Genomic DNA, 23961 nt, shown 5'->3' with positions numbered 1-23961 from the left:
TGACCGTCCCGCCATCATGAACATCCGGGAACCAAACGGAGGCTGGCCATGGTGGTCAACATCAACGCCTCCAGGCAGAGAGGGGACACTCTAACCCGCCCCAGCCATGCTGTCCCTCGGGTTTGTGACCTCATGTCACCTCACGACTGACCTTGATGAAGTCAACCTTCTCCTCATGGCACATCTCCTCAATGGTTTCCATGAGCTCCTTACAGGTGTCAAGGTTTTCCCCACAGCTGACCAGCTGTCCATACAAGGCTTCCAACTTGGCTTTCTTTTTCTCCCCCAGAGCTTGTATTTTTTCTTCATATTTTTGAGCGAGTGTTTCCAAGATCTCATTGTAATGTGACTCAAAGTTTTGTTCTTGTCTCCCGAAGTTCTCCTGCAAGACGGGTGGACGTCAGCCATCATCTCAGTGGATGTGCCGCGTCCGCTACAGAGCCACCGGGGCATGGAAACATACCCACCCGGAGCTGCTGCAGTCACCTCCCCCCGTCTGGTCATCTCTGGCCGGGGTGCTGGGCAGGGGGCGCCGCGGGAGCTAGGACCAGGAGTTGGCGGCTAGAGTCCCGGGGATAATCTTGGTGAGGAGCGCGGTGTTCTCTCCTAGAAGCATCTCGCACCCCTCCCGCTGTGCCCTCACCCCAAGCCGCCTCCCTCCACTGTGGCCACTGCGACCTTGGAAGGTGGTCAGTGAGGTGTCAGCCTGCCGCTGCATCCCTGGACCTTAACATGGAGATGTTCGCCCTGGGATATGCCCACCTAGCTTTCCCTCCTGAGCCCCCAACGTCTCATGACAGTCACCTCCTTTCCCTGACGCTCGCATCGCACAAATGCCAGGATCACACGGACCCTCACATCAACTAAGAGACTGCTGATGGGGAAGGGGAGGAAGGGCTGCAGCGGGACGGTGCTGTCCGGTAGGCGGGGGAGTACAGGAGGGCGGTACTGAGTCCGGGGGCACAGCAGAGTCACGTTCACACACGCCTGTCAACCACCGGCCGTCCTGCTCGGGCTGGAAGGCCAAGAGAGCTGTGGCTTCTGACGGACGCCAGCCTCACCAGACAACAGAGACGTTTCCCAAGAAGAGGCTCTCAGGACCGGCTCGGGGAGCACTTGCCGAGCATCTTCCAGGAGCACAGCACTTGCTCGCGAAGGCCCCAGTGCTGTTGTGAGAAACTGGGTAAAAGAGCCCTCGCTGGGGGGGACCAGCTTTGGTCTGAGGGCGAGCTGCCCATGCAAGTGTAAGGAGTCTGTCTAGGGGGTCGCACACGTCTCCCTCCCACCTCGACCTTACGCTCGAGCCTTGCCTGTGCCCTGCGTGGGGGAGGAGTGCAATAGTTGTCTTCCTGCTCACGAGCGGGGGGAAGACGTTCCAGCTTCACGGGAGAGGGGCCTGGGGCTTGGCTAATCCACCCTAAGCGCTCTGTGGCTACGGCCCGAGGCTGTGTTGTGAACAGAAGCAGAGCAGCGTAGGAAGAGAGGGGAGTGGAGAGCCTCCTCCTGGTCGTGGCACAGCTTCCCTGGCTGGGGAGGCTGGGTGCTGGCATCCCTGTGGTGTGGTAGATACCTAATGGGCTCACGCAGGGGACTGTGACATGTTTGGTGGCAGGCACGGATGTGTAGTCATCTTACGAGACACAGATAAGAATTGGGGGCACGAACCAGGGGGGATGGGTGTCTTGCAACGCCTGCTCAGGGCTGGGCCATGGAAGAGCCCAACCTCCTAGCACAGCAGAGACCAGACAGACAGAGGAGAGCGCGAGGTTCGGGAGGGAAGGCAGACAGGTAAGGGGCTCCATGAGGTACATCTCCAACGTGCCCTGGGAGGACAGGGCGGGAAGTTGGCGCAGATTCCGGGACTGGCAGGGGTCACAGCCACTGACCCAGCCACCTGTGGCACATGTGTACTGGAGACCGCTTCCCCACGCCCACTCTTACCTCCACTGTGATGAAAACCTCCTCCAAATGATTTGCAAAATTCTCCATCTCAAGAATCTGCTTTTCCAGTTTGAACATGTTTTTGTGAATTTCATCCTGGCAAACAGAGAATGGCAAGGAGCCCTTAGTGCTCTTCGCTCTTCCCGAGCAGGCCTTTTCCCTTCAGCCCCTGCCTGCCCACTCGGGGTATGCAGGCCGGAGCCACGGAGCCACGGAGGCCACCCGCTTACCTTGGCACTCTCCAGGGCCTTGTCAAGGGCTGTCACCTCGTGCTCCTGGTGCTCCTCTGAAACCTCCAGTGCCCTTACCGGAGCCTTGCAGGTGACGCAGAAGACCAGGGCGGCCTCGTCCTCGTCCTCCTCCTCGGGGATGACGTAGCACTCGTACTCCTCGCTGGCCCGGCTGTGCGCGTACCTGTAGGCCTCTCGCAGGTCCCGGCCCGGGCCGGCGGTGCCCCAGCCCGCGCAGCCACGCTCCCCGGCCTCAGGCCCCCGTCGCCAGTCCCTCTGCGCCCCGAGCGGCAACTGCTCCGGAACCTCCGTGCAGGGCGCGCTCCCGTCTGCCAGCTCGGAGCCCCACTCGCCTGCACCCCCGAGGGCGTACAGATGCACCAGCTCGTCCACCTCCTCCTCCAGGGCTCTCGGGGCCTTTCCCAGGGCCGCGCCGCCGGGCTCGCCGGCCCCCTCGGCCATCTCGGCGTAGACTTCCGTTCCTGTCCGCGTGGCCCCTTCTGGGAAGGGGTGCAGCCGGTCCTCGGGGTCATACAGTGACACTTCTACCTCGGGGTAGAAGTGGAAGTCCGGGGGAGCCCCCGCAGCCTTCCCGTCCATGGCGCTTCTGCACCTATGGGCTCCTCTGACGCGGCTCCTAGGACACAGGGAGAGGGAAGGACCCTGCTTACGAGAAGGCCATCCCAGTGAACGGCCGTTGGATTTGCTCCACTCACTCACAATGTTTAAAACATCGCCCGAGCAGCTCAGCTGCAGTTTTACTTTGAATCATCCAGGAAGAGCGGTTGACCTTCTCCAGGAAGGAGGGGCTTTCTAAGCTTAAAGAGGGCCAGAAATTACCAGAGAAAGGTCAATAGGTCCCTCTTTTTTTTTTTTTTAAGATTTTATTTATTTATTTGACAGAGAGAGCACAAGTAGGCAGAGAGGCAGGCAGAGAGAGAGGAAGGGAAGCAGGCTCCCTGCTGAGCAGAGAGCCCGATGCGGGACTCGATCCCAAGACCCCAAGATCATGACCTGAGCCGAAGGCAGCGGCTTAACCCACTGAGCCACCCAGGCGCCCTCAATAGGTCCCTCTTGACTCAAACAAACAGAGGCCAAATAATGGGAAGTGTCTCCACAAGAATTACTAAACATACAGTATAAATTGGTGGAAAAAAACTAAGATCGCAATAAATTAGTGTGCAAGGACAATCCACGAAGTAATCACTTGGGCAAAACCATTTGGGAAATGGTCCACCCTTATAAGTGACAGAGAACAAATAAGTAGGATGCCATTTTGCCTTCCCAGTAAGCAAATATTTTAAAATACACGATTCCCCAAGGCTGGGTAGGGCCCAGCCACAGGAGGGCTCTCGGAACGGAGCGCACATGAGCCCCGCCTTTCTGGAGGGCAAACTGGGTAGCATGGACCAGGGGCCTTAACAATGTCCCCAATCTTTGAGCTAGTAATTCTCATCAGGATCCCGAAGGGAAATATCCAATACAGGGGGAAAATGTTTCTATAAAAATACCCACCGCAAATATTTTTAGAGGGAGGGGCAGAAGGAGAGGCAGAGAAAGAATCTGGAGCCGGCTCCACGCCCAGCACCGAGCCCAACACGGGGCTCAGTCTCCCAACCCCGAGATTGTGACCTGAGCCAAAATCAACAGTTGGACACTCACCCCACCGCGCCACCCGGTGTCCAAAAAAATTTTTATGACAGGAAAAAAAAATAAGTAAAACCCTAGTGATTAGGAGAACAGTTAACTCAACTAGGATATGCATACTCTATAGAACGCAACGCAGACTTTAAAATATTAGGGAGAGCAAATGATAACTTGGGAAAGACTTACGGTATGATATTAAGTAAAATAAACAGAATACTCATTCTACAGAGACTGCGATGCTTACCCTTTAATGGCGGTACGTAAAATCTAGAAAGAAATAACAAACGGTAGAAGTAGTAAATACGACATCGGGAGTGGCTACTACTTACTGAGCACTTACTGTGCGCTTCCTCCGGGCTCGGCAGGTTACAGGCATACCCGTGTGGTGGGCACTGCAATTACCCCCATTTTACAGATGACAAAACTGTGGCTCAGACAGGCTATCTGGAGCAAGGTCCTGTGCTGAGGAAGTTGTTGGGCTGGGATTTGAACCTTAGTCTGTGTGGCGGCCCTGAGACTGCGCCTGACGGATGTCTGGCTATAGGGAGCTGAAGTGACTGGGTGTCCAGCTGCGCTCTGAAAACATCATCTCACTGCACGGAGGACACACTTCGCACGGGCATCTCCATCCAGTGACAGAGTGCAGCAGGGACACTAAGGCAGATCGGTTTGACACGAAACTCTTCTGAGGGCAGATTTTGGCCGGAGGGCTCCTTGACAGCCCTGCTAAGCCTTTTTTAGGGTGTGCGGCAGACTGGGGTGACTGCTCCAAACCGTCCTTCCCTCCCTCACTCGGGGCCGGGCTGCATCACGGGCTGACAGTTCTCCCAGCCTCTCCCATCTCCTTCCCCATTTCATCTCGGACACGCGCTTGCCCTACTAAAATCCTTGTGTATCGAGTCCTATTTGGTGCCTGCCTCCTGGAGGACGTGGCTTACTCAGTCTGCTGGACTCCACAGTCCCTGCTTTCTTCTGGGCACACAACTGCCATTATGTCAGACTGTCCTTTATGATAGTTTTACGGACACAGGAGTCACACACCATACAATGCTCCTGTCAGAAGTGCATACTTCAAGGGCTTTTGGTATATTCGCGAAATGAGCACTAATGACCACGGTCCATTTTAGGCCATTTTCATCCCCTCACAAAGAATCACTGTACTCTTCAGCTCTCACCACCCACATCCCCTCATTTCCATCAGCCCTAAGGAACTGCTAATCTACTTTGTCTCTATTGACTATAAATAGAATCATATACTGGGTTCATATAATGGAATCACATTAGTGGGATCATATAATATACTGTCCTTTGGGACTGGCTCCGTTCATAACAATGTTTTCAAGACTCACTCATGTTATAGCGTGTGTCAGTACTCACTGCTTTTTAGAGCTAGATAACGTTCTATTGTGTGGGCACATTGTGTTTTATTAACCCTTCATCAGCTTATTTGCACATTTCCCTGTTTTTTAAAGATTTATTTATTTGAGAGAGAGAGGGAGAAGGGAGGGAGCACACAAGTGAGGGGAGGGGCAGAGGGAGAGAATCTTCAAGGAGACTCCCCGCTGATCATGGCGCCCAGTGTGGGGCTTGATCTCATGACCCTGAGATTATGACCTGAGCCAAAAGCAAGGGAGAGAGTGTGTGGCAGGAAGGGGCAGAGGGAGAGAGAAACTTAAGCAGACTCCCCACTGAGCGTGGAGCCCAATGCGGTCAATCTCATGACCCTGAGATCACCATCTGAGCCAAAACCAAGAGTTGGATACTCAACCCACAGCACTGCCCAGCACCCCTATATGTTTCCCTTTTCATTTGGGTTGTTTTCACCCTTTGACTATCACAAATAATGCTGCTAAAATGTTTGTGTGCAGGTTTTCGTGTGGCTTGGGTTTTCATCTCTCTTGGGTAAATACCTAAAAGTGGGGTTGCTGGATCATAGGGTAACCCTACGTTTAACTGTCTGAGGAACTACCTGACCATTTTCCAAAGTGGCCGGGCCGTTTTACATTCCTATGAGCAGTGTACGAAGGCTCGGATTCTACCACAGCCCTGTCAACACTTGCTATTATCTGACTTTTTGATTATAGCCATCCTGGAGGGTGTGAAATAGTATGTCATTGTGGTTTTGATTTGCATCTCCCTGATGAAGACTGATATCAGGTATTTTTTCCATGCACTTACTGGCCATTTGTATGTCTTCTTTGGAGAACTATCTATTGAAATAGTCTGCCTATTTTTAACTGGGTTATTTGTAAAATTTCTTTATGTATTCTCGAGAGAGTCCATTATCAGACACATAATTTGCAAAATTTTCTCCCATCTTGTAGGTTGTCTTTCCACTTTATTATTATTATTTTTTAAATATTTTATTTATTTGGGGCGCCTGGGTGGATCAGTCGTTAAGTGTCTGCCTTCAGACAGATCCCACATCCTGGGATCCAGCCCTGCATTGGGCTCCCTGCTCAGCGGGGAGCCTGCTTCTCCTTTTCCCACTCCCCCTGCTTGCGTTCCCTCTCCCGCTGTGTCTCTCTCTGTCACCAAATAAACAAAATCTTAAAAAAAAAAAAAGATTTTATTTATTTGACACAGAGAGAGAGAGCACAAGCAGGTGGAACAGCAGGCTGAGGGAAAGGGAGAAGCTGACTCCCCACTGAGCAGGGAGCCTGATGCAGGGCTCAATCCCAGGACCCCAGGATCATGACCCAAGCTGAAGGCAAATGCTTAACTAACTCAGTGACCCACATGCCCCCATTTTTAAAATTTTTAAAAAAATACTTAGGCTCCACACTCAATCGCGGGCTTGAATTCACGATCCCAAGATCAAGAATCACACACTCTACCAAATGAGCCAGACAGGCACTCCCCTCCCAGATGGTGTCCTCTGAAGCACAAAAGTTTTTAAATTTGATGAAGTCTAATTAATTTTTTCTTTTGTTACTTGTGCTTTTGGTGTCATATCTAAGAACTTGTTGCCAACCCTGAGGTTAAGCCAACCTTGCATTCCTGGGATAAATCCCACTTGGTCATGATGTTTTTTATATATACATATATTACTAGATTCAGTTTGCCAGTATTTTTTGAGGAATTCTGCATTCATATTCTAAGAAATATTAGCCTGTAGTTTTCTCTTCTTGTAATGTCTTTGTCTGGCTTTGATGTAAAGGAGATAATGGCCTTGCAGAGTAAGTTGGGAAATATTCCTTCTCTTCTACTTTTTTTGGAAGAACTTGTGAAGACTTGGCATTAATTCTTCTTTAAATGTTTCGTAACTCACTAGTGAAGCTATCTGGGCTTTTCTTTGTGATTGTTTTCCCCTTATTATTAATTCAGTCTATTTTACATAGGCCCATAGTTGTCAGTTTCTTCTTGAGTCTTTTGGTAGTTTGTGTCTTTCCAAGAATTTGTCCATTTCATTTATCTAATTTATTGGAATACAACTGTTCATGGTTTTCTTTTTAATTACTTTTATTTCTGGAAGTTTGGTAATAATGTCCCCTCTTTCATTTCTGATTCTAGTGATGTGAGTCTTCTCTCTTTTTCTCTTGATCAGTCTAAGTAAAAGCTTGTCAGTTTTGCTGATCTCTTTAAGGAAGTAGCTTTTGGTTTTCCTGGATTTTTCTCATTTGTTTTTCTATTTCCCTCTTCATTAATTTTCACTATAATATTTAATACTTCCTTCTTTCTACTTGCTTTGTTTAGTTTGCTGTTCTTTTCTCAGTGTTTTAAAGTGGCAAGTTAGGTTGTTGATTTAAGATCTTCTTTTTAAATACAGGTATTTATAACTATAAATTTCCCTCTAAGCACCACTTTTGCCACATCCCAATAATGTGGCAAAACTTTCGGTATGTTTTATTTTTACTTTTATTCACCTTGAATTATCTTCTAATTTCCCTTTTGCTTTCTTCTTTGATATGTTGGTTATTTAGGACAGTATTTTTAATTTCCACATATTTGTGACTTCCCAAATTTCTCTGTTATTGACTTCTAATAGCATCTCATTGTGGTCATATAACATATTTTTGCATTATTTCTATCCTGTTAAATTTATGGATGCTTGTTTTAGCATTTGGTTTATCCTGGAGGATGTTCGATATGCCTAGAGAAGCATGTGTATTCCGCTGTTGTTGGGGCGAGTGTTTTCTAGACGTTTGTGATGTCCAGCTGGTTTATAGTGTTACTTGAGTCCCTATTTCCTTATTTATTTTCTTCTTAGTCATCCTGTTATCAAAAGTGGAGTACTGGGACACCTGGGTGGCTCAGTTGGTTAAGCAGCTGCCTTCGGCTCAGGTCATGATCCCAGCGTCCTGGGATCGAGTCCTGCATCGGGCTCCTTGCTCAGCGGGAGCCTGCTTCTCCCTCTGCCTCTGCCTGCCATTCTGTCTGCCTGTGCTCGCTCTCTCTCCCTCTCTCTGACAAATAAATAAAATCTTTAAAAAAAAAAAAGTGGAGTACTGAGGTCTCCAACTGATATTGTTGAGTTGTCTCTTTCTCCATTTATGTCACTTTTTGCTTCATGTATTTTGGTGCCCTGTTGTTAGGTACATATACATTTATTTTTAAGACTCATTTATTTATTTTAGAGAGAGAGAGGTGGGGGAGAGGAGCAGACTCTGTGCTGAGCATGAAGCCTGACAACGGGCTTGATCTCACGACCCTAAGATCATGACCTGAGCTGAAACCAAGAGTCAGATGCTCAACCACGCATGGCACCCAGGCTCCCTGCATGTACATTTATAATTGCCATGTATTCTTGATGGATTGACCCCTTTTATTGTTATAAAATGCTCCTCTTTATCTCTAGTAACACTGATATCAATACTTCAAATTGTCCTTCCACTCAGCCTGGAGGTTATTACTTATTTTATGTTTTTAAAGATTTATCTATTTATGAGAGAGAGAGAGAGAGAGAAAACCCATGAATTGGGGGAGGGGCAGAGGGAGAGAGAGAATCCAAGCAGGCTCATGGGGGCTCGACCCCAGGACCCTGAGATCAGGACCTAAGCCAAAACCAAAAGTTGAACACTAGGCCAACTGAGTCACCCAGATGCCCCCCACTAGAGGTTTTTAAGTTCCAAGGCCATGAAATCTTACAGGGCAATGTAATATTCAAAAGCGAGAGGGTGCAGTTTTACTTTTGTAACAAAGACAGGAAGGGATATTGTGAACACAGAACCTGCCTGAAGCCTCAACCGCTGGCTCATTTCAGGAGAGAGCGGCTCTGGGCAAGATTCAGTATTATGTTAAGCATCTGGACTCTAATACTCCTAAAATTATCCCCATCCACATATCCCTTGGAAAGTCTTTATGTACAGATGTTGTAGCCTGAAGATTGATGGTATAAGTGCTACCCCTTGTAGGAACCAGAATGAGACAAAAGGAGTGGGAGGGAATGGGAGCAGGAGGGGACGGCCAGGTGGAGAGAAGGAACAGTGTATTATTTGCTCCACAACAAATAATAACCATTTATCATCCTGCACAGTTTGCGTGGGTCAGGAGAGCAGCCAAGGGGAGGAAAAGAAACATTCTTTTGTAAGCTAAGTGGTTTCCAATTCTTCGCTTTCAACAAAACTGAAGGAGGATCTAATCAAGCGTCAGCTGACATATGACTAAAAATGATTTTTCACAATAGATGACTATGTAATTTTTGGCACACATTTCGGAAAGAGTTCAAAGAGTTGAATGATAGTGCTATAATAATATAATTTGTAATTGCATGTAATAATTCATACATGAAAATTTGAATTAACTTTTTAAAAAAAAGTTAAAAAAAAGCTCACCAAGAGATTCATTTCCATTTCACATTTGTTTTGTTTAACATTTGTCAAAATTAGTAATGTATGTTGTTTTGCTCATATGTGCCTACAAATAGTATTGATAAATTAATCCAGAAGAAAAAAGAGGTTACCATTTAGAGCCTTATGGTTCCAGGAAAATAAAAAAATTTAAATCCCATGCATGTATTTTTTTTGTAGAGAAGTCTCAGAGATGATCAATAAAAGACTTTCTAAATATAGAAAAACAATACATTAGGACAAAACTCTAAAACTTCTCTTCTGAAAAGTTAAATGTAAACACAAGCTCAAGAAGAAAAAAGGAACAAGGTAAAATTTCTAATGTTATAAAGGTTTTTTTTTTAAAGATTTATTTATTTATTCTTTGAGAGAGAGAGAGAGAGAGAGAGCACACACAAGTAGGCAGAACAGCAGGCAGAAGGAGAGTGAGAAGCAGGCTCTCTGCTGAGCAGGGAGCCCGAAGCAGGGCTTGATCCCAGGACCCTGGGATCATGACCTGAGCTGAAGGCAGACACTTAACTGACTGAGCCACCCAGGTGCCCCTAAAAGAGGTTTTTTTTTTTTTTTTAAGATTTATATATTTGAGAGAGAGAGAGAGTGGAATGAGTGCGAGGGGAAGAGAGAGGGGGAGAGAGAATCCTAAGCAGACTTGATGCTGAGCGTAGAGCCCGACACGAGACTCAACCTCACGACCCTGAGATCCCGACCTGAGCCGAACCAAGAGTTGGATTCTCAACCAATGGAGCTACCCAGGTGCCCCATAAGAGCTTTTGTTGCATTTTTTAGCACACTAGATGAAGGGCAGCAAACTGCGGTAGTATTTAAGAGTCCATTAAATAAATTTAAGAGTTATAAAATAGTTTTATTTGGAAATGTAAACATTTATAACATGTCAGAAAGTGTATCTTTTAAAACTATTCATACTTTTTAAAATAATGGCTTAAGATATAATTTATACACCATAAGGTTCCACTTTTAAAGTGTACAATTTAGAGATGCCTGGATGGCTCAGTTGGTTAAGTCAGACTCTTGCTTTTGGCTCAGGTTATGATCTCAGGGTCATGAGATCAAGCCCCCACATTGGGCTCCATGCTCAGTAGGGAGTCTGCTTGAAGATTCTCTCCCTCTGCCCCTCCCCCAACTTGCCTGCTCCCTCCCCCAAATAAATAAATCTTTTTTTAAAAAAGGGTAGAATTTAATATTTTATTTTTTTTTAAGATTTTATTTATTGATTTTTGATAGAGAGAAACACAGCAAGATAGGGGACAGAAGCAAGGCGAGTGGGAGAGGGAGAAGCAGGCCTCCTGTTGAGCAAGGAGCCTGATGTGGGGCTCGATCCCAGAACCCTGGGATCATGACCTGAGCTGAAAGCAGACGCTTAATGACTGAGCTACCCAGGCGCCCCTAGAATTTAATATTTTAATAAATGTGGAGTTATGGGCTCATCACTGATATCCAATTCCAGAACACTCATCACCTTCCAAAACCACATACTCATTGGCAATCACTCCCCCAGCCCCTGATAATGACCATCTACTTTTCATCTCTATTTGCTCATTCTGGACATTTCATATACATGGAATCATACAATAATCATACAATGTGTGGTCTTAGGTGTTTAGCTTTTTGCCATTGAACATTTTCAAGGTTCATCCATGTGGTACGACGCATCCTTTTTACAGCCAAATAATATTCCAGTGTAGGAATATAACATATTTCCTTTATGTTACAGATAACATATCCAACTGATGGATACCTGGGTTGTTTCCACTTTTTGACTGTTATGAACAATGCTGCTGTGAATGTTCATGTACAAGTTTCTGTGTGGACACGGGTCCTCATTTCTCTTGGGTGTACTCTGATGAGTGCAATCGCTGGGCCATGTGGTAATTACATTTAACCTTGTGAGCAACTGCCAAACTCTCTTCTAAAGTGGCTGCGCCATTTTGCTTTCTCACAAGTCGAGGAGGAGGGCTCCAAATTCTCCACGTCCCATGCAATACTTGTTATTGTCCAGCTTTCTGACTGGAGCCATCCCAATCAATGTGAAGTGACAGCCCATTGTGGTTTTGATTTGCATTTTGCATATGGATAATGATACAGGGCATCTTTTGGTTCGCTTATTGGCATTTGTATGTTAACTTTGAAGAAATGTTTATGCAACTCCTTTGTCCATTGTGATGGTTAATTTTATGGATCCACTTGGCTGGGCCATGGTGTTCAAATATTTAGTCAAATATTATTTCGAATGTTTCTGTGAGGGGGTCATTTGGATGAGATTGACTTTTAAGTTGGTGGACTTGGGGTAGATCAGATTGTCCTCTGTAACGTCACTGGGTCCTTCCAATCAGTCGTAGAGCTGAACAGAACAAAGGTGGCTCTGCCTTAAGCAAGAAGGAATTCTGCCAGCATGTGGCCTTCAGACTTGAACTGCGGTGCTGGCTCTCGCCTAGGTCTCCAGAAGCCTGACCCACCCTGCAGGTTTTGCACTTGCCAGCGTCCATAACTGCATGAGCTCATTCCTTAAGATACATGCCTCTCTCATATTCTTTATACACATACATGTACCCCACTCCCCCTTACTGGATTCTTTGGAAAACTTTAATACATCCATTTTCAAATTGGGTTATCTATCCATTTATTGTTGAGTTTTATTTTTTTATTTACTTGAGAGAGAACATGAGCACACGCAGGGGAATGGCCAGACATAGAGGGAGAAGCAGGCTCCCTGTTGAGCAGGAAGCCTGACTCAGGTCTCGATCCCCGGACCCTGGATCAAGATCTCAGCTGCAGGCAGATGTTTAACTGATGGAGCCACCCAGGTGCCCCTTTTTATTGTTGAATTGTCAGAGTTCTTTATATATTCTGGATATAAGTCCTTTATCAGATGTTTGATTTGCAAATATTTTCTCCCACTCTGTAAATTATCTTTTCACTTTCTTGAAGGTGTCCTTTAGAAGCACAGAAGTTTTTAATTTAGATGTCATCCAATTTATCTATATTTTTTCTTTTAGCTTGTATTTCTGGTATCATGTCTGAGAAACTATCCCTTAATACAAGGTTATTTAAACTTGATAAAAATTTTTAGATAATATAAAGTTTCTAAGGGAGGTCATGAGCCAAAAAAAATTGAAGACCACTAATCCATACACAAAAAAGGATGACCTTTTTTTCGTTTTAAAGATTTATTTATTTATTAGAGAGAGAGAGCATGCACAAGCAGGGGGAGGGGCAGAGGGAGAAGGGGAGGAAGAGAATCTCAAGCAGACTCCCCACTGCATGCAGAGCCCAATGCAGGGCTTGATTCCCGAACCCCGAGATCATGACCTAAGCTGAGATCAGGAATCAGTCATCCAATTGACTGATCCACCCAGGCGCCCCTTAGAATGACCTTTTTGGTTTAGAGAACCAGTTGTTATTATTATTTTATTTTGTTTAACTGTACAAGTCACAACAGGTGCAGTTGATGTCCAAATATTGACTGAAATTTCTACCCACTGAACTGTTCTACCATTCTAATTAGCTTGCACAAGTCTTTCTCAAAAACGCATTCTTACATAAAACCGGGAATTCTGTGAACTGCTTAACTTACTAACTAATCTATTTTGAAAATAACTTTATTGAATTATAATTTATATACCATAAAATTCACCTGTTTTAGGTGCATGATTTGACAGTTTTTAGTAAATTTCTCAAGTTGTGTAAGTAACCCCACAATCCAGTTCCTAATGCCCCCTTTAACAATGAATTCTGGTAAACCTAATGCTTTTTTAAGAAACTACCATTACTGGGGCCCCTGGGTGGCTCAGTGGGTTAAGCCGCTGCCTTCGGTCGGGTCATGATCTCAGGGTCCTGGGATCGAGCCCCGCATCGGGCTCTCTGCTCAGCGGGGAGCCTGCTTCCTCCTCTCTCTCTACCTGCCTCTCTGCCTGCTTGTGATCTCTCTCTGTCAAATAAATAAATAAAATCTTTAAAAAAAAAAAAAAGAAAGAAACTACCATTACTGGGGCACCTGGGAAGCTTAGTCAGTTAAAGCAACTGCCTTCATTTCAGGTCATGATCCTGGGGTCCTGGGATGGAGCCACGTATCATCAGCCTCCCTGATCAGTGGGGAGTCTGCTTGTCCTTCTCCCTCTGCCTCTCCCCCTACCTATACTCTCTCTCTAATAAATAAATAAAATCTTTAAAAAAGTAAAAACTGAAAAATACTATTACTAAACCATTCCAACATGGTACATATGCAATACATTTTGGAGGAAAATAACAAAATAAAAAAAATGGAAAGACCGAGTTTAGCACTCCCCCACCCCCCACCATAACGATCGGTATGATTCAAAGATTTTTTTTTTTTTTGACACAGAGAGATAGAGAGAGATCACAAGTAGCAGAGAGACAGGCAGAGAGAGAGGGGAAGCAGGCTCCCTGCCAAACAGACAGCCTGATGTGGGACTCGATCCCAGGACCCTGAGATCATGACCTGAGCTGAAGGCAGAGGTTTAACCACTGAGCCACCCAGGTGCCCTTCTATCAGTATGATTCAAACAGCCCCCCTCCCTAGTTTCCACTGTGGGATCAGAGCCAGCAGATAGCTGTCTGTCTAACCCCTTGGAGTCAGGGGCAGAGCCTCCCTGACCCACAGTGCTGGTCCTTCTGCAGTGAGGGACTCCTCGCTGCTGATAGACTATCCTTTCAATAACTACCCCAAAGCTATGTAAAAAATGCCATTCATGTTTCTTTCCATTTTCTCTGGTTTTGATTGCCTTTTAAAAAATACAGCATTTTCTGCTGGCCTAATTATAAAATCCACAGACACTGGCCCATGCTCTGCTGGCTGTTCTGTGACTTTTGATCCTGCTGACCCCACTCAGCCTGCCGTCTGCTCTCGGGACGGTTCCCCACTGGGCTGCTCCTCACACCAGCCTTTCCCAGGCTTCCATTCCTGCTCCCCTCCTCCCTCTCCACCTGACCCAGGCGGTCCCGTCCATTCTTGTGGCTCCACTCTCGTGGCTCCACGGCCCCCTCTCTGCCAGTGGCCCAAATCCTTGTCTCTGGCCCCAACCTCTGCTCCAAGCACAGGCAGAATTTAGAGAAGCCGCAGCCTTCCTGAACATTCTCATTCTCCCACATCTAACACCGCCAGATGGAGCTCATTGCCTCTCACTTTCTCCACTCTGATGTGGGACGTGACAACACACACGCTATCTCCCAAGCCACGAGCCTGTGATCACCCCCACAGGCCACGCCGGCAGATGCCTGAAGTCCCAGGGACTTGGCACCCTTTTGGAGAACCCGCTTTCTCTGTGCTCTGCCTTTAATGCCACTGATTGGGTCCCGAGCCCCTCCCTGCACATTCCGCTACAGGCCTTAGGTTTCGTATCTTTTCGTCTGCTCTATCTGCAGAGACCAAGGATCGCTCAGCTGTCCCACCTACGCTGTCAGGGAAAAGAACTTGGCCCATGTTCAGGGCTAGTCAGAGAGGGCCCTTTGCCCTCGTGGCCCAGCCCTCCCTTCTCACTGTGGGAGCTCGCTGCCAGGTTCCTCTTGCTGCCTGACCCCCGCCCCCAGTTCTGTCCTATGAGCACAAGGAAAGGCTAAGGCGGGGCAGTTAGGAGCACAGACCCCCATCCCCCATCTGGCCTTACTTCGGGAAGACTCATAGTAGATTCTGGATTCCAGGGATGGAGACCCACTCTACCCTTAACCTGGGGAAGCCCCCAGCCACCTCTCTTCATCTGGGCTCTGTCCCAAATGTCACTCTTCCAACTTAATCGGGGCAATAACCCTCCTTGGGGGTCCCTCACCCCCCCCCCCCATGGGCTCACCTCAGCTCGTGCTGACGGCAAGACAAAACACAGCCGCTGACTGGCCTTCTCTGCACGTGGGGGGACAGTGGGAATGGACGACTCAGGCTCTGCCCTGGGGAGTCCCTGGGACTCTCGCCTCTTGCCTGCCCTGCTCTGAAGTCCGCACAGGATGCTCTTGTTTCACTTCCCCAGGCAGCACCAGCCAGAGCGGTGGACTCCCAGCGGCCAGGAGCAACAGAGACAACGCCCCTCGCCACATACCAGGCAAGCAACTGGCTTCTGGGGTCTGGATCCGTAAGGAAACTTTCCTCCCCAGCCTCCAAGACAGGGCACATCACATCAGGGTTCAGGAACACTTCGGTCCCATTCTTGAAGGCTCTGAAACTCTTTACACGGACGACAGTGGTGAGAATCAGTAATGTGTGGCGAGGCTGAGTACCATGGCCATGACCACGCAGGACTGAGGCTCGAGGTACTAGCTCCACTGTGCCCTGGTCCACCAGCAGGTCCATGGGGACCTGGTCTACGCCCAGACTGGAGGAGGGGATGAATAAAGGTTGCTCCCAAAGGCAGCATCACAAAGCAAGCAGCTTTGGGTTCTCCCTAACACCTGAGATTTATGAAGATCCCAGAGCCTGGATGTTCTTTGGGGTTACTTGTAAGAGCCCTGCCCACCGTTAGACTCTGACTGGGGCAGTCCTGGCACCTCATCACAACGTAGCTTGTTTTAGGGATGGGGAAGCGTAGCTTCAGGTGAAGTAGGACCCAGCTCCCTACGATGGGTCTGCATCCCAGCAAAACCGGCATTGAGATGGACCAAGAAACCTTCCCTCTACAGCCCCACACACGTACCAGACCCAAAGGATTGCAAGACACTCCCGAGTACACGTGCAACACCCCCACCTCAGCTCACGTCTCTCTTCCGTGGTTCGTGAGGCCAAAGGGGCCACCCAGCTGGGGAAACGCCACTTTGCCTTCTCCCCTGCCCTGATCCAGCCTGTGACCCCCACATCCCTTACTGGTCAACAACACAGTCAAAGCCTTCCGTCCTAAGGGGCTCTGAGTACAGCCTTTGCTCTCCTGCAAGTGTGGCCACCTAGCTAATCAGAACGACCCCGTTGTGGGAAAGGACGGTCTCTTCATGACATAGTGCTGGGAAAACTGGATAATCACATGCAAAAAAATAAAACCAGGCCCCTATTTTAACCTATATTAACCTTCCCCAAATTAACTCAAGATGTAAATTAAAGGCTTAAATGTAAGATATGAAACCAAAGAACTCCTAGAAGAAAACAAGGGAAAAAGGTCCTCGACATCAGTCTTGGCAACAACGCTCTGGATGTGACACCAAAAAGACAAGCCATGAGAGCAAAAATAAACACACGGGAGACCATCGAACTAAAAATAACTCCACTGCAAAAGAAACAATCAACAAATGAAAAGGCAACTAGGAGAAAATATTTGCAAACTATTTACATGATAGTTGATATACAAAATATGTAAGGAACTTGTACAACACAATAGCAAAAAACCCCCAATAATCTGATTAAAAATGGACAGAGGACATAACTAAACACTTTTCTGACATCTACATGGCCAGCAGACACACAAAGAGACACTCAACATTGTCAGGGAAATGCAAGTCAAGACCACAGTGAAGGGATGGCTGGGTCAGTCAGTCAGTTAAGCATTCGACTCTTGATCTCAGCTCAGGTTTTCTGTTTTTTTTTTTTTTTTTTTAATTTGACAGACAGAGATCACAAGTAGGCAGAGAGGCAGGCAGAGAGAGAGGGGGGAAGCAGGCTCCCTGCCGAGCAGAAAGCCTTATGCGGGGCTCGATCCCAGGACCCTAAGATCATGACCTGAGCCGAAGGCAGAGGCTTTAACCCACTGAGCCACCCAGGTGCCCTCCAGCTCAGGTTTTGATCTCAGGGTTGTGAGTTCAAGTCCCATGTTGGGCTCCATGCTGGGCATGGAACTTACCTAAAAACAAACAAAACAAAACAAAACCCCTGAAAACCCACAATGACATAGCACCTCACACCTGTTAGAATGACAGTCCTGGGGGCACCTGTGTGGCTCAGTGGGTTAAAGCCTCTGCCTTCAGCTCAGGTCATGATCCCAGGGTCCTGGGATTGAGCCCCGAATCGGGCTCGCTGCTCAGCAGGGAGTCTGCTTCCTCCCCTCTCTCTGCCTACTTGTGATCTCTGTCAAATAAATAAATAAAATCTTAAAAAAAAAAAAAAAAGAATGTCAGCCCCGAAAGACAAGAGATAACAAGCGTTGGTGAGGATGTGGGAAAAGGGACTCTTGTTCACTGTTGGAAATGTAAATTGGTACAGCTGTTATGGAAAACAGTATGGAAATTCTTCAAAAAATTAAGAACAAAACTACCATATGTGTGAGCGAAATGAAATCAGGATCTCAAAGGGAGATCTTTACTCCAGTGGTCTTTGGAGCATTATTCACAGTAGCCAAGACAGAAACAACTGAAGTGTCCATCAATAAATGGATGGATAAAGAAGGTAAACCACGGAGTATTACTCAGCCATAAGAAAGGAGGAAGTCCTGGGGCGCCTGGCTGGCTCAATTGGTTAAGCCACTGCCTTTGGCTCAGGTCATGATCCTGGAGTCCCGGGATCGAGGCCCCCATCGGTTCCCCACTCAGCGGGGAGTCTGCTTCTCCCTCTGATATCTCACTTCTCATGCTCCCGCTCTGTCATTCTCTCTCCCTCAATAAAGAAATAAAATCTTTAGGGAAAAAAAAAAGAAAGAAGGAAAGGAGGAGGGAAGTCCTGCCGTTTCCAACAACCTGGTGGACTTGGAGGGCATTACGCTAAGTGAGACGAGTCAGCAGAGAAGGACCGAGGCTGTATGGTCTCCCTCACAGACGTGGAATTCTAGCAAGCTGAGCTCACGGGAACAGAGGCTGGAACGGTGCTTGAGGGGCTGGCGAGGGGGGACACAGGGAGATGCTGGTCAAGGGTACAGACTGACAGTGACAAGATGAGTAAGTGGTCAGCGCGGCGACGGTGGTTAACGAGGCCTCACTGTACACTCGCCACAGGCCATAAAAGGTAATGATGGGACGTGAGGGACCCTACGGTGAACGACCTTGTCAGGGTCTCACGGTGTGGCCGTGTGTCACACCATCCCAGGGTAGCCCTCACACCCGCCCAGTGTCGGATGTCAAGTGTGTCTCAGCAAAGCGGCGGAAACATGGGGGAACGTCTGTTGCTGCTGCAGGACACCGAGGTCTGGGGGGTTCTGACCCGCAGCCTCACTGACGCAGACACGGAACCAGGGAAGGCCCAGCCCAGCTCCCACCAGGGGAAGCGCTCGAAGGCGGGGACGGCTTTGCCGGAAGCAGCGTGGGGCAAAGAGGAGCCTGGCTTCTGGGGTCAGTGACGTTCTCACTGCATGACCTTGACCACCTGTCTCAGCGGCCCCGAGCCAGCTTCTTCATCTGTAAGTGGAGAGGACTTGTCGTGAGGATTAAATAAGCTAATATGGCCCCAGCGCTCGGGGCCACACCTGACTGACACCTTGCAGGCAGAGATTTCTTAAAACCATCTTGTTTCCTCCGTCTGCTGGCCACAGGCCCTGCACTCTGAGGGCTCCATGACTGGCAAGTCTCCATTACTCCCGTGGACACCGGGCACCCACCGCTTCTGCCCTAGCGCCACCCCCCACAAACAGCGTCACCTTCTCCAGCGGACACCACTGTTCTTTCTGAGGGAGCCCAGGGCTCCTTGTCCCTTGCCAAGTCTCGCCTGAGGTCTTGGCTGGGGCTGCTCTTCCTGCTGAAAGCGGCCCACCCTTCCCCACCTCACCGCCCCTCCACCACGCCCGTCACATCCTCAAGAGGGCCACCGCGTTCCTAGCATCCACTGATACATAGCACAACACCCCCTCCCTCGCACCCAAACCAGAGCCGGGAGTTCATCCTTGCCATCACCCATGTGACTGATGCCCGATGAGTGCTAATTCCAGGTCTGTCAACTCAATCTCCAGATAACCCCCTCAACACACACCACCTTCACCGCTGAGGCCACTGCCTTCTGGATGAGAAAGCTCTGTTTGCCTTTGGTTTCGGCTACTTCTTAGTGCCGTAGCCTTGGGAAAAACCACCTCTCTGGGCCTTGCTTTCATGAGCCCACGTGATGGGTTTTTGCTCGTTCCTGCCTCATGAAGTTAGCATTTATTATTTTTTTTAAAGATTTTATTTATTTATTTGACAGAGAGAGAACACAAGTAGATGGAGAGGCAGGCAGAGAGAGAGAGAGAGAGGGAAGCAGGCTCCCTGCTGAGCAGAGAGCCCGATGTGGGACTCGATCCCAGGACCCCGAGATCATGACCTGAGCCGAAGGCAGCGGCCTAACCCACTGAGCCACCCAGGCACCCTGAAGTTAGCATTTAGATGAAATAACACGACGTATGTGAAATTCTTTTGGGTGCAATAATAGAACATTGTGTAAAATGCTTAGCACAGCACGTGGCTCAACGTGAGTCCTCAGGCTGCGTCCAGTGCTGTCATGAGTGTGTGGGTGGCTGCTAGAGTCACTGCCTGGACCTCAGCCTCTCCCTCTGGGGGCACTCATGAAGGGTGAGGACCAGGGTCAGAACGTGAAGACTCACAGTGGCCATCGCGAGGAGGAGCCACCTGTGGCCGCTGTGGGGTCATTGTCTCCCCTGAAAACAACTGAAGTCTGGAGGAGGCACCAGGACAGAAGAGCCTCACATCCAGGCCCAGACGTTGGCTGGGAGGTCACCGGTCCTCACGGCAAGAGCTTCTGGGGAGCCCGGGCAGACGTGTGGAACTCTAGGGACGGAGGGGCCCTTGGACAGCAGGTGAAGAGCTGGCCCCGGACCCAGCTCTCCACGAAACCATATCACCTCCAGACCCCAGAGCAGCCTGCTAAAAAGAACACGCTTCTGTGCGCTACCAAAAGGGAGAAAGCCAGAATTCCATATTACCAATAAATCATGCTGACCAATTCTTTCAACCGGAAGCTGGAGAGTGAAACACCAAATCGAACTGTTACGCAATCGAGAAGGCTGGGAAACATCAAGAACAAATCTAACGAGCACAGATTCTTCCAGGCCTGCGTTTCCCCTTTGGACAGACAAACAAACTGGTCTGGGTACTCAGCACCGAGATGGGAGGTTTGCAACACCCCCGCAGCGCGGCCGTGCCCATTCCGCCTCAGCGTCTGGACTCCTTCAGCGCCTTACCAAAACATTCAGAATTGGGAGAGAAAGGACGATTAACAGGAATTTGTCATTTTAGGGGCGCCTGGGTGGCTCAGTGGGTTAAAGCCTCTGCCTTCGGCTCGGGTCATGATCCCAGGGTCCTGGGATCGAGCCGCGCATCAGGCTCTCTGCTCAGCAGGGAGCCTGCTTCCTCCTCTCTCTCTGCCTGCCTCTCTGCCTGCTTGTGATCTCTGTCAAATAAATACATAAAATCTTAAAAAAAAAAAAAAAGAATTTGTCATTTTACAAGTGATGAACCTGAGCCTTAGAGAAATAAATAGGTCACAGCCTATAAAAAATATAGTAGCTAGAGAGCTTCTACTCTGGGCCATAGAACTGCAGTAAAAAACGAAACAACAAAATAGGCTTTTGCCGAAGTCTTATATGGGAGGTGTGTCCCAGTGCATTAATTAGAAAACCCCCCCACCATAAAAATGATTTTTAACCTTCTGTGGGGCACGAGCGCCTCTGGGAATCTATCGAAAGCTGTGAATTCGCTCCCTAAAAGTGAGCCCCTAGGGCACCCACAGAATTTTGCCTGTAATTTCAGAAGCCCACCCAGGTAGCCCTTTGCAATTCTCCAGCCACACCTAAGGAAACTTGCTATCAAGCGTTGGCTGTACAGTGACATGAACAGTTCAAATCAGCTCTCACAGGCAGAGTCCAAACCTGAAAACTTTCTGTGGGGAGAGGGGTATGTGTAACAGGTGAAAAATTATTGTCCTTCGGTTTCTCCATATTTCCATCAAAATACGAAATTATGATTTGTCAGGACACACATGCCGATTAAAATAAAATGTGTTTATCAGCCTGCCACCGCAGCGGAGGAGAACACTACACAAGGTTCCAAACTGTTCTAGCAAATGGACTCCTGCACTAAAAATACTTTAAAGGCACACTGCAGGAATCGGCAGCCACAGAGGCTTTCACACCCCATACCAACACCGCATTCAGTCAAGGCGAGCCCGTGCTCCAGGAGGGCACAGAAAACATTCCCACTGTTGACTGCCATTTACACATCCGCAATTTAGGATGATCCTTCTTTCCCTAAAGGAACAATATTGCGTTAACATTGCACCATTAAGAAACGGACTTCCTAGTAATACCCTTTGCATTAGAAGAATAGGATCACCCAGAAACTTGCCTGCTGATTTCAGGGTCCACGGGTTCTTCTTTGACCTCCAAGGCCTCTGGAGAAGGATTTCCCTCCAGGTCACCTGTTTGAGCCCCGTAGCCTGCCCCTGCCTGGCTTACAGCAAGGGCTGTAACTGGGGCATGGAAGGTGACAGGTGACGGTAACACGAGCCAGCTCCCACTGCAAATAGCAACAGTCGTGTGTGAGAGCCCAAATATAGACCCGCCGCGGCTGTCTTGCACTTCTTAGCGCTCAAGTGTCACCAGGAGGGGTCACATGCTGTCCCCTGAGTTCCTTCATTTACTGGGAAGATGTGAGGTCTGTAGCTCCCCTGAGCTGCCGGGATGGCTGGTCGTGTGCAGAGGGCAGGGGGGCAGCTTCGAGCCATGCAGAGAGGGAGGGAGGGCCTCTGAGAGTCCTCAAGCCAGGTGGCTTCCACCTGGCCTGATGGACTTTTCCTGAAGTGTTTTGAACAAGTACAACCCTGAAGGGAATCAAATGCAATTTCACTTTTTTTTTTCTTCCACCATTCCTTTCACATGTACTCACAGTGGAAACCATTCCCCTCTCCAGTAAAAAACAAACAAACAAAAAACAACCCTGCAGACCCGTGACTTTCTGCACTGTCTTAGGTGACATTCAGTCCTAGGGTTATTTGAAGGCATAGTCTCCATTCAGTAACTGAGCGCACCGTCCAGAATACTAATGCAAAAGTCAAACTTCACTTAGCCAGTGTCAAAGTCTTCTCCCCTAGCCAGTCTGGGCCTCTTTAGCTGGAAGTGTGCCCTGGGAAAGGAGGAATGAGGTTGGCCTCTTCTCACACCTCCTCTCTGAGCTGCTGCTGGAACACCAGCGCAGAAGCGCCGAGACGGTAAGACAGCCTCTAACGGAGCTGATGCCGCAGTGGGTGCTAGCTTCAGGCTCTCTGGGCTGGCAGGTGCTTAGTGCTCCCTATTGTGCGTCCTCCTTTCCTCTTTGTCTCCACCCTCTCTCCTGGGGAGCTGTTTACATCTCTGGAGTTCCCATCATGGAGACCCTTCCCTTGAGCTCCCACAACCGGGCTGAGAACCCCTCTATTCAGGGGGTCCCTCGCATTCCCCTTATAGGCCCTGGTGGACCACTTCCAAGATCTTTCAAATGAGGTTTCCTTACCTCTGCAGTTGGCTCTCTTAGGCAGGATCTGACTCTGTCTTCCCGCTGGCTCACATCTGGATCTTGGGAGGCAGGCCCATCCTTGGTCCCTACAAACTCTGGGAGGCAGTCGGACCCAATCTGCCACTTCCTCGGACTCTGCCATCAAAGCAGCCAATTTGCTCACCTCAGGCCACCTGCAGAAAGATACAGCAAGCTTCCTAAAGTGTCCCTTGGAAGATCCCTCACTGGGTGTGGGGATAGAAGACGGGACTTCCAGTCCTCCCCGGAGCCCACCAACAGTGTTCCCCAGAGAAACTGCTTCACCAGTTTCCCTCCTGAGAGCATGAACGGGGTTCTGGACCGGTTCCTTGAAAAGTCTGCTTATGGTGATTGGATCTCAGAATTTTACATCTGTTGCTTTTTAAAATCTCAGTCAAATTGTCATTTGAAAGATATCATTACTGCCAGGTATCTATAACGTAAAAATACTAGAAGCACAATAAAATATCAAAAGTAAAAAAAATTAAAAAGTTACACAAAGATGTGTGCACAAGAATGTTCACCAGCACTTTATGTATGCTCGCAGAAAATTGAGATTCACCGATGTCTGACAATATAGAATTTGTTAAATCACTATATGGTCAACTCAATATTGGCAAGTATTAATAATCATGTAGGTGCCTATATTGTAGGTGGAAAATACCCACAATATATCATGACAGCATAATCATATTAGATGATATGTAGATATATGATAGAGATATATAAACATACTGCAAATAACAAATATATACTACACAGTATAATATGTACTATAGATATATAATAATATATGATATTGTATATAATAGTACACTCAAAATGAGAGCAAGGTTTAACTCTTCCGAGTTAGTTTACTTTTTTCTTTATATTTTACACCTCTTTTAATAACAATTATATATACATATTTTATTAATTTTTAAAAATATTTTTACTGAAAAATAAGATAGGATATTTGGCTTAGAAAAAGGGCAATATTACAGAAGAAC

General features: G+C 47.9%; 1 protein-coding gene across 3 annotated transcripts in view; it reads right to left on the bottom strand.

Moving 5' to 3' along the window:
* FSD2 (fibronectin type III and SPRY domain containing 2) overlaps positions 1-23961 on the bottom strand; it is a 47099-nt gene that overhangs the window by 21355 nt on the left and 1783 nt on the right. Inside the window, exons 2-6 of one of the 3 annotated variants that reach the window (XM_047738392.1) lie at positions 22952-23127; positions 21809-21979; positions 2172-2808; positions 1942-2037; positions 152-382 (exon numbers count right to left, since the gene is read on the bottom strand). In XM_047738392.1, the coding sequence (XP_047594348.1) occupies positions 152-382; positions 1942-2037; positions 2172-2771 (927 nt within the window). In that variant the 5' untranslated portion in view covers positions 2772-2808; positions 21809-21979; positions 22952-23127. Of the gene's footprint in view, positions 1-151; positions 383-1941; positions 2038-2171; positions 2809-4039; positions 4088-21808; positions 21980-22951; positions 23128-23961 lie in introns of those variants that run through there. The other 2 variants (XM_047738394.1, XM_047738395.1) reach the window with 2 other exon arrangements.

The sequence above is a fragment of the Lutra lutra genome, chromosome 7 (genome assembly GCF_902655055.1).
Source record: "Lutra lutra chromosome 7, mLutLut1.2, whole genome shotgun sequence".
In the NCBI taxonomy this organism is placed as follows: domain Eukaryota; kingdom Metazoa; phylum Chordata; class Mammalia; order Carnivora; family Mustelidae; genus Lutra; species Lutra lutra.
Note: the sequence above shows the minus strand (reverse complement) of the source record. Positions and strands in the feature narration are given on the sequence as shown.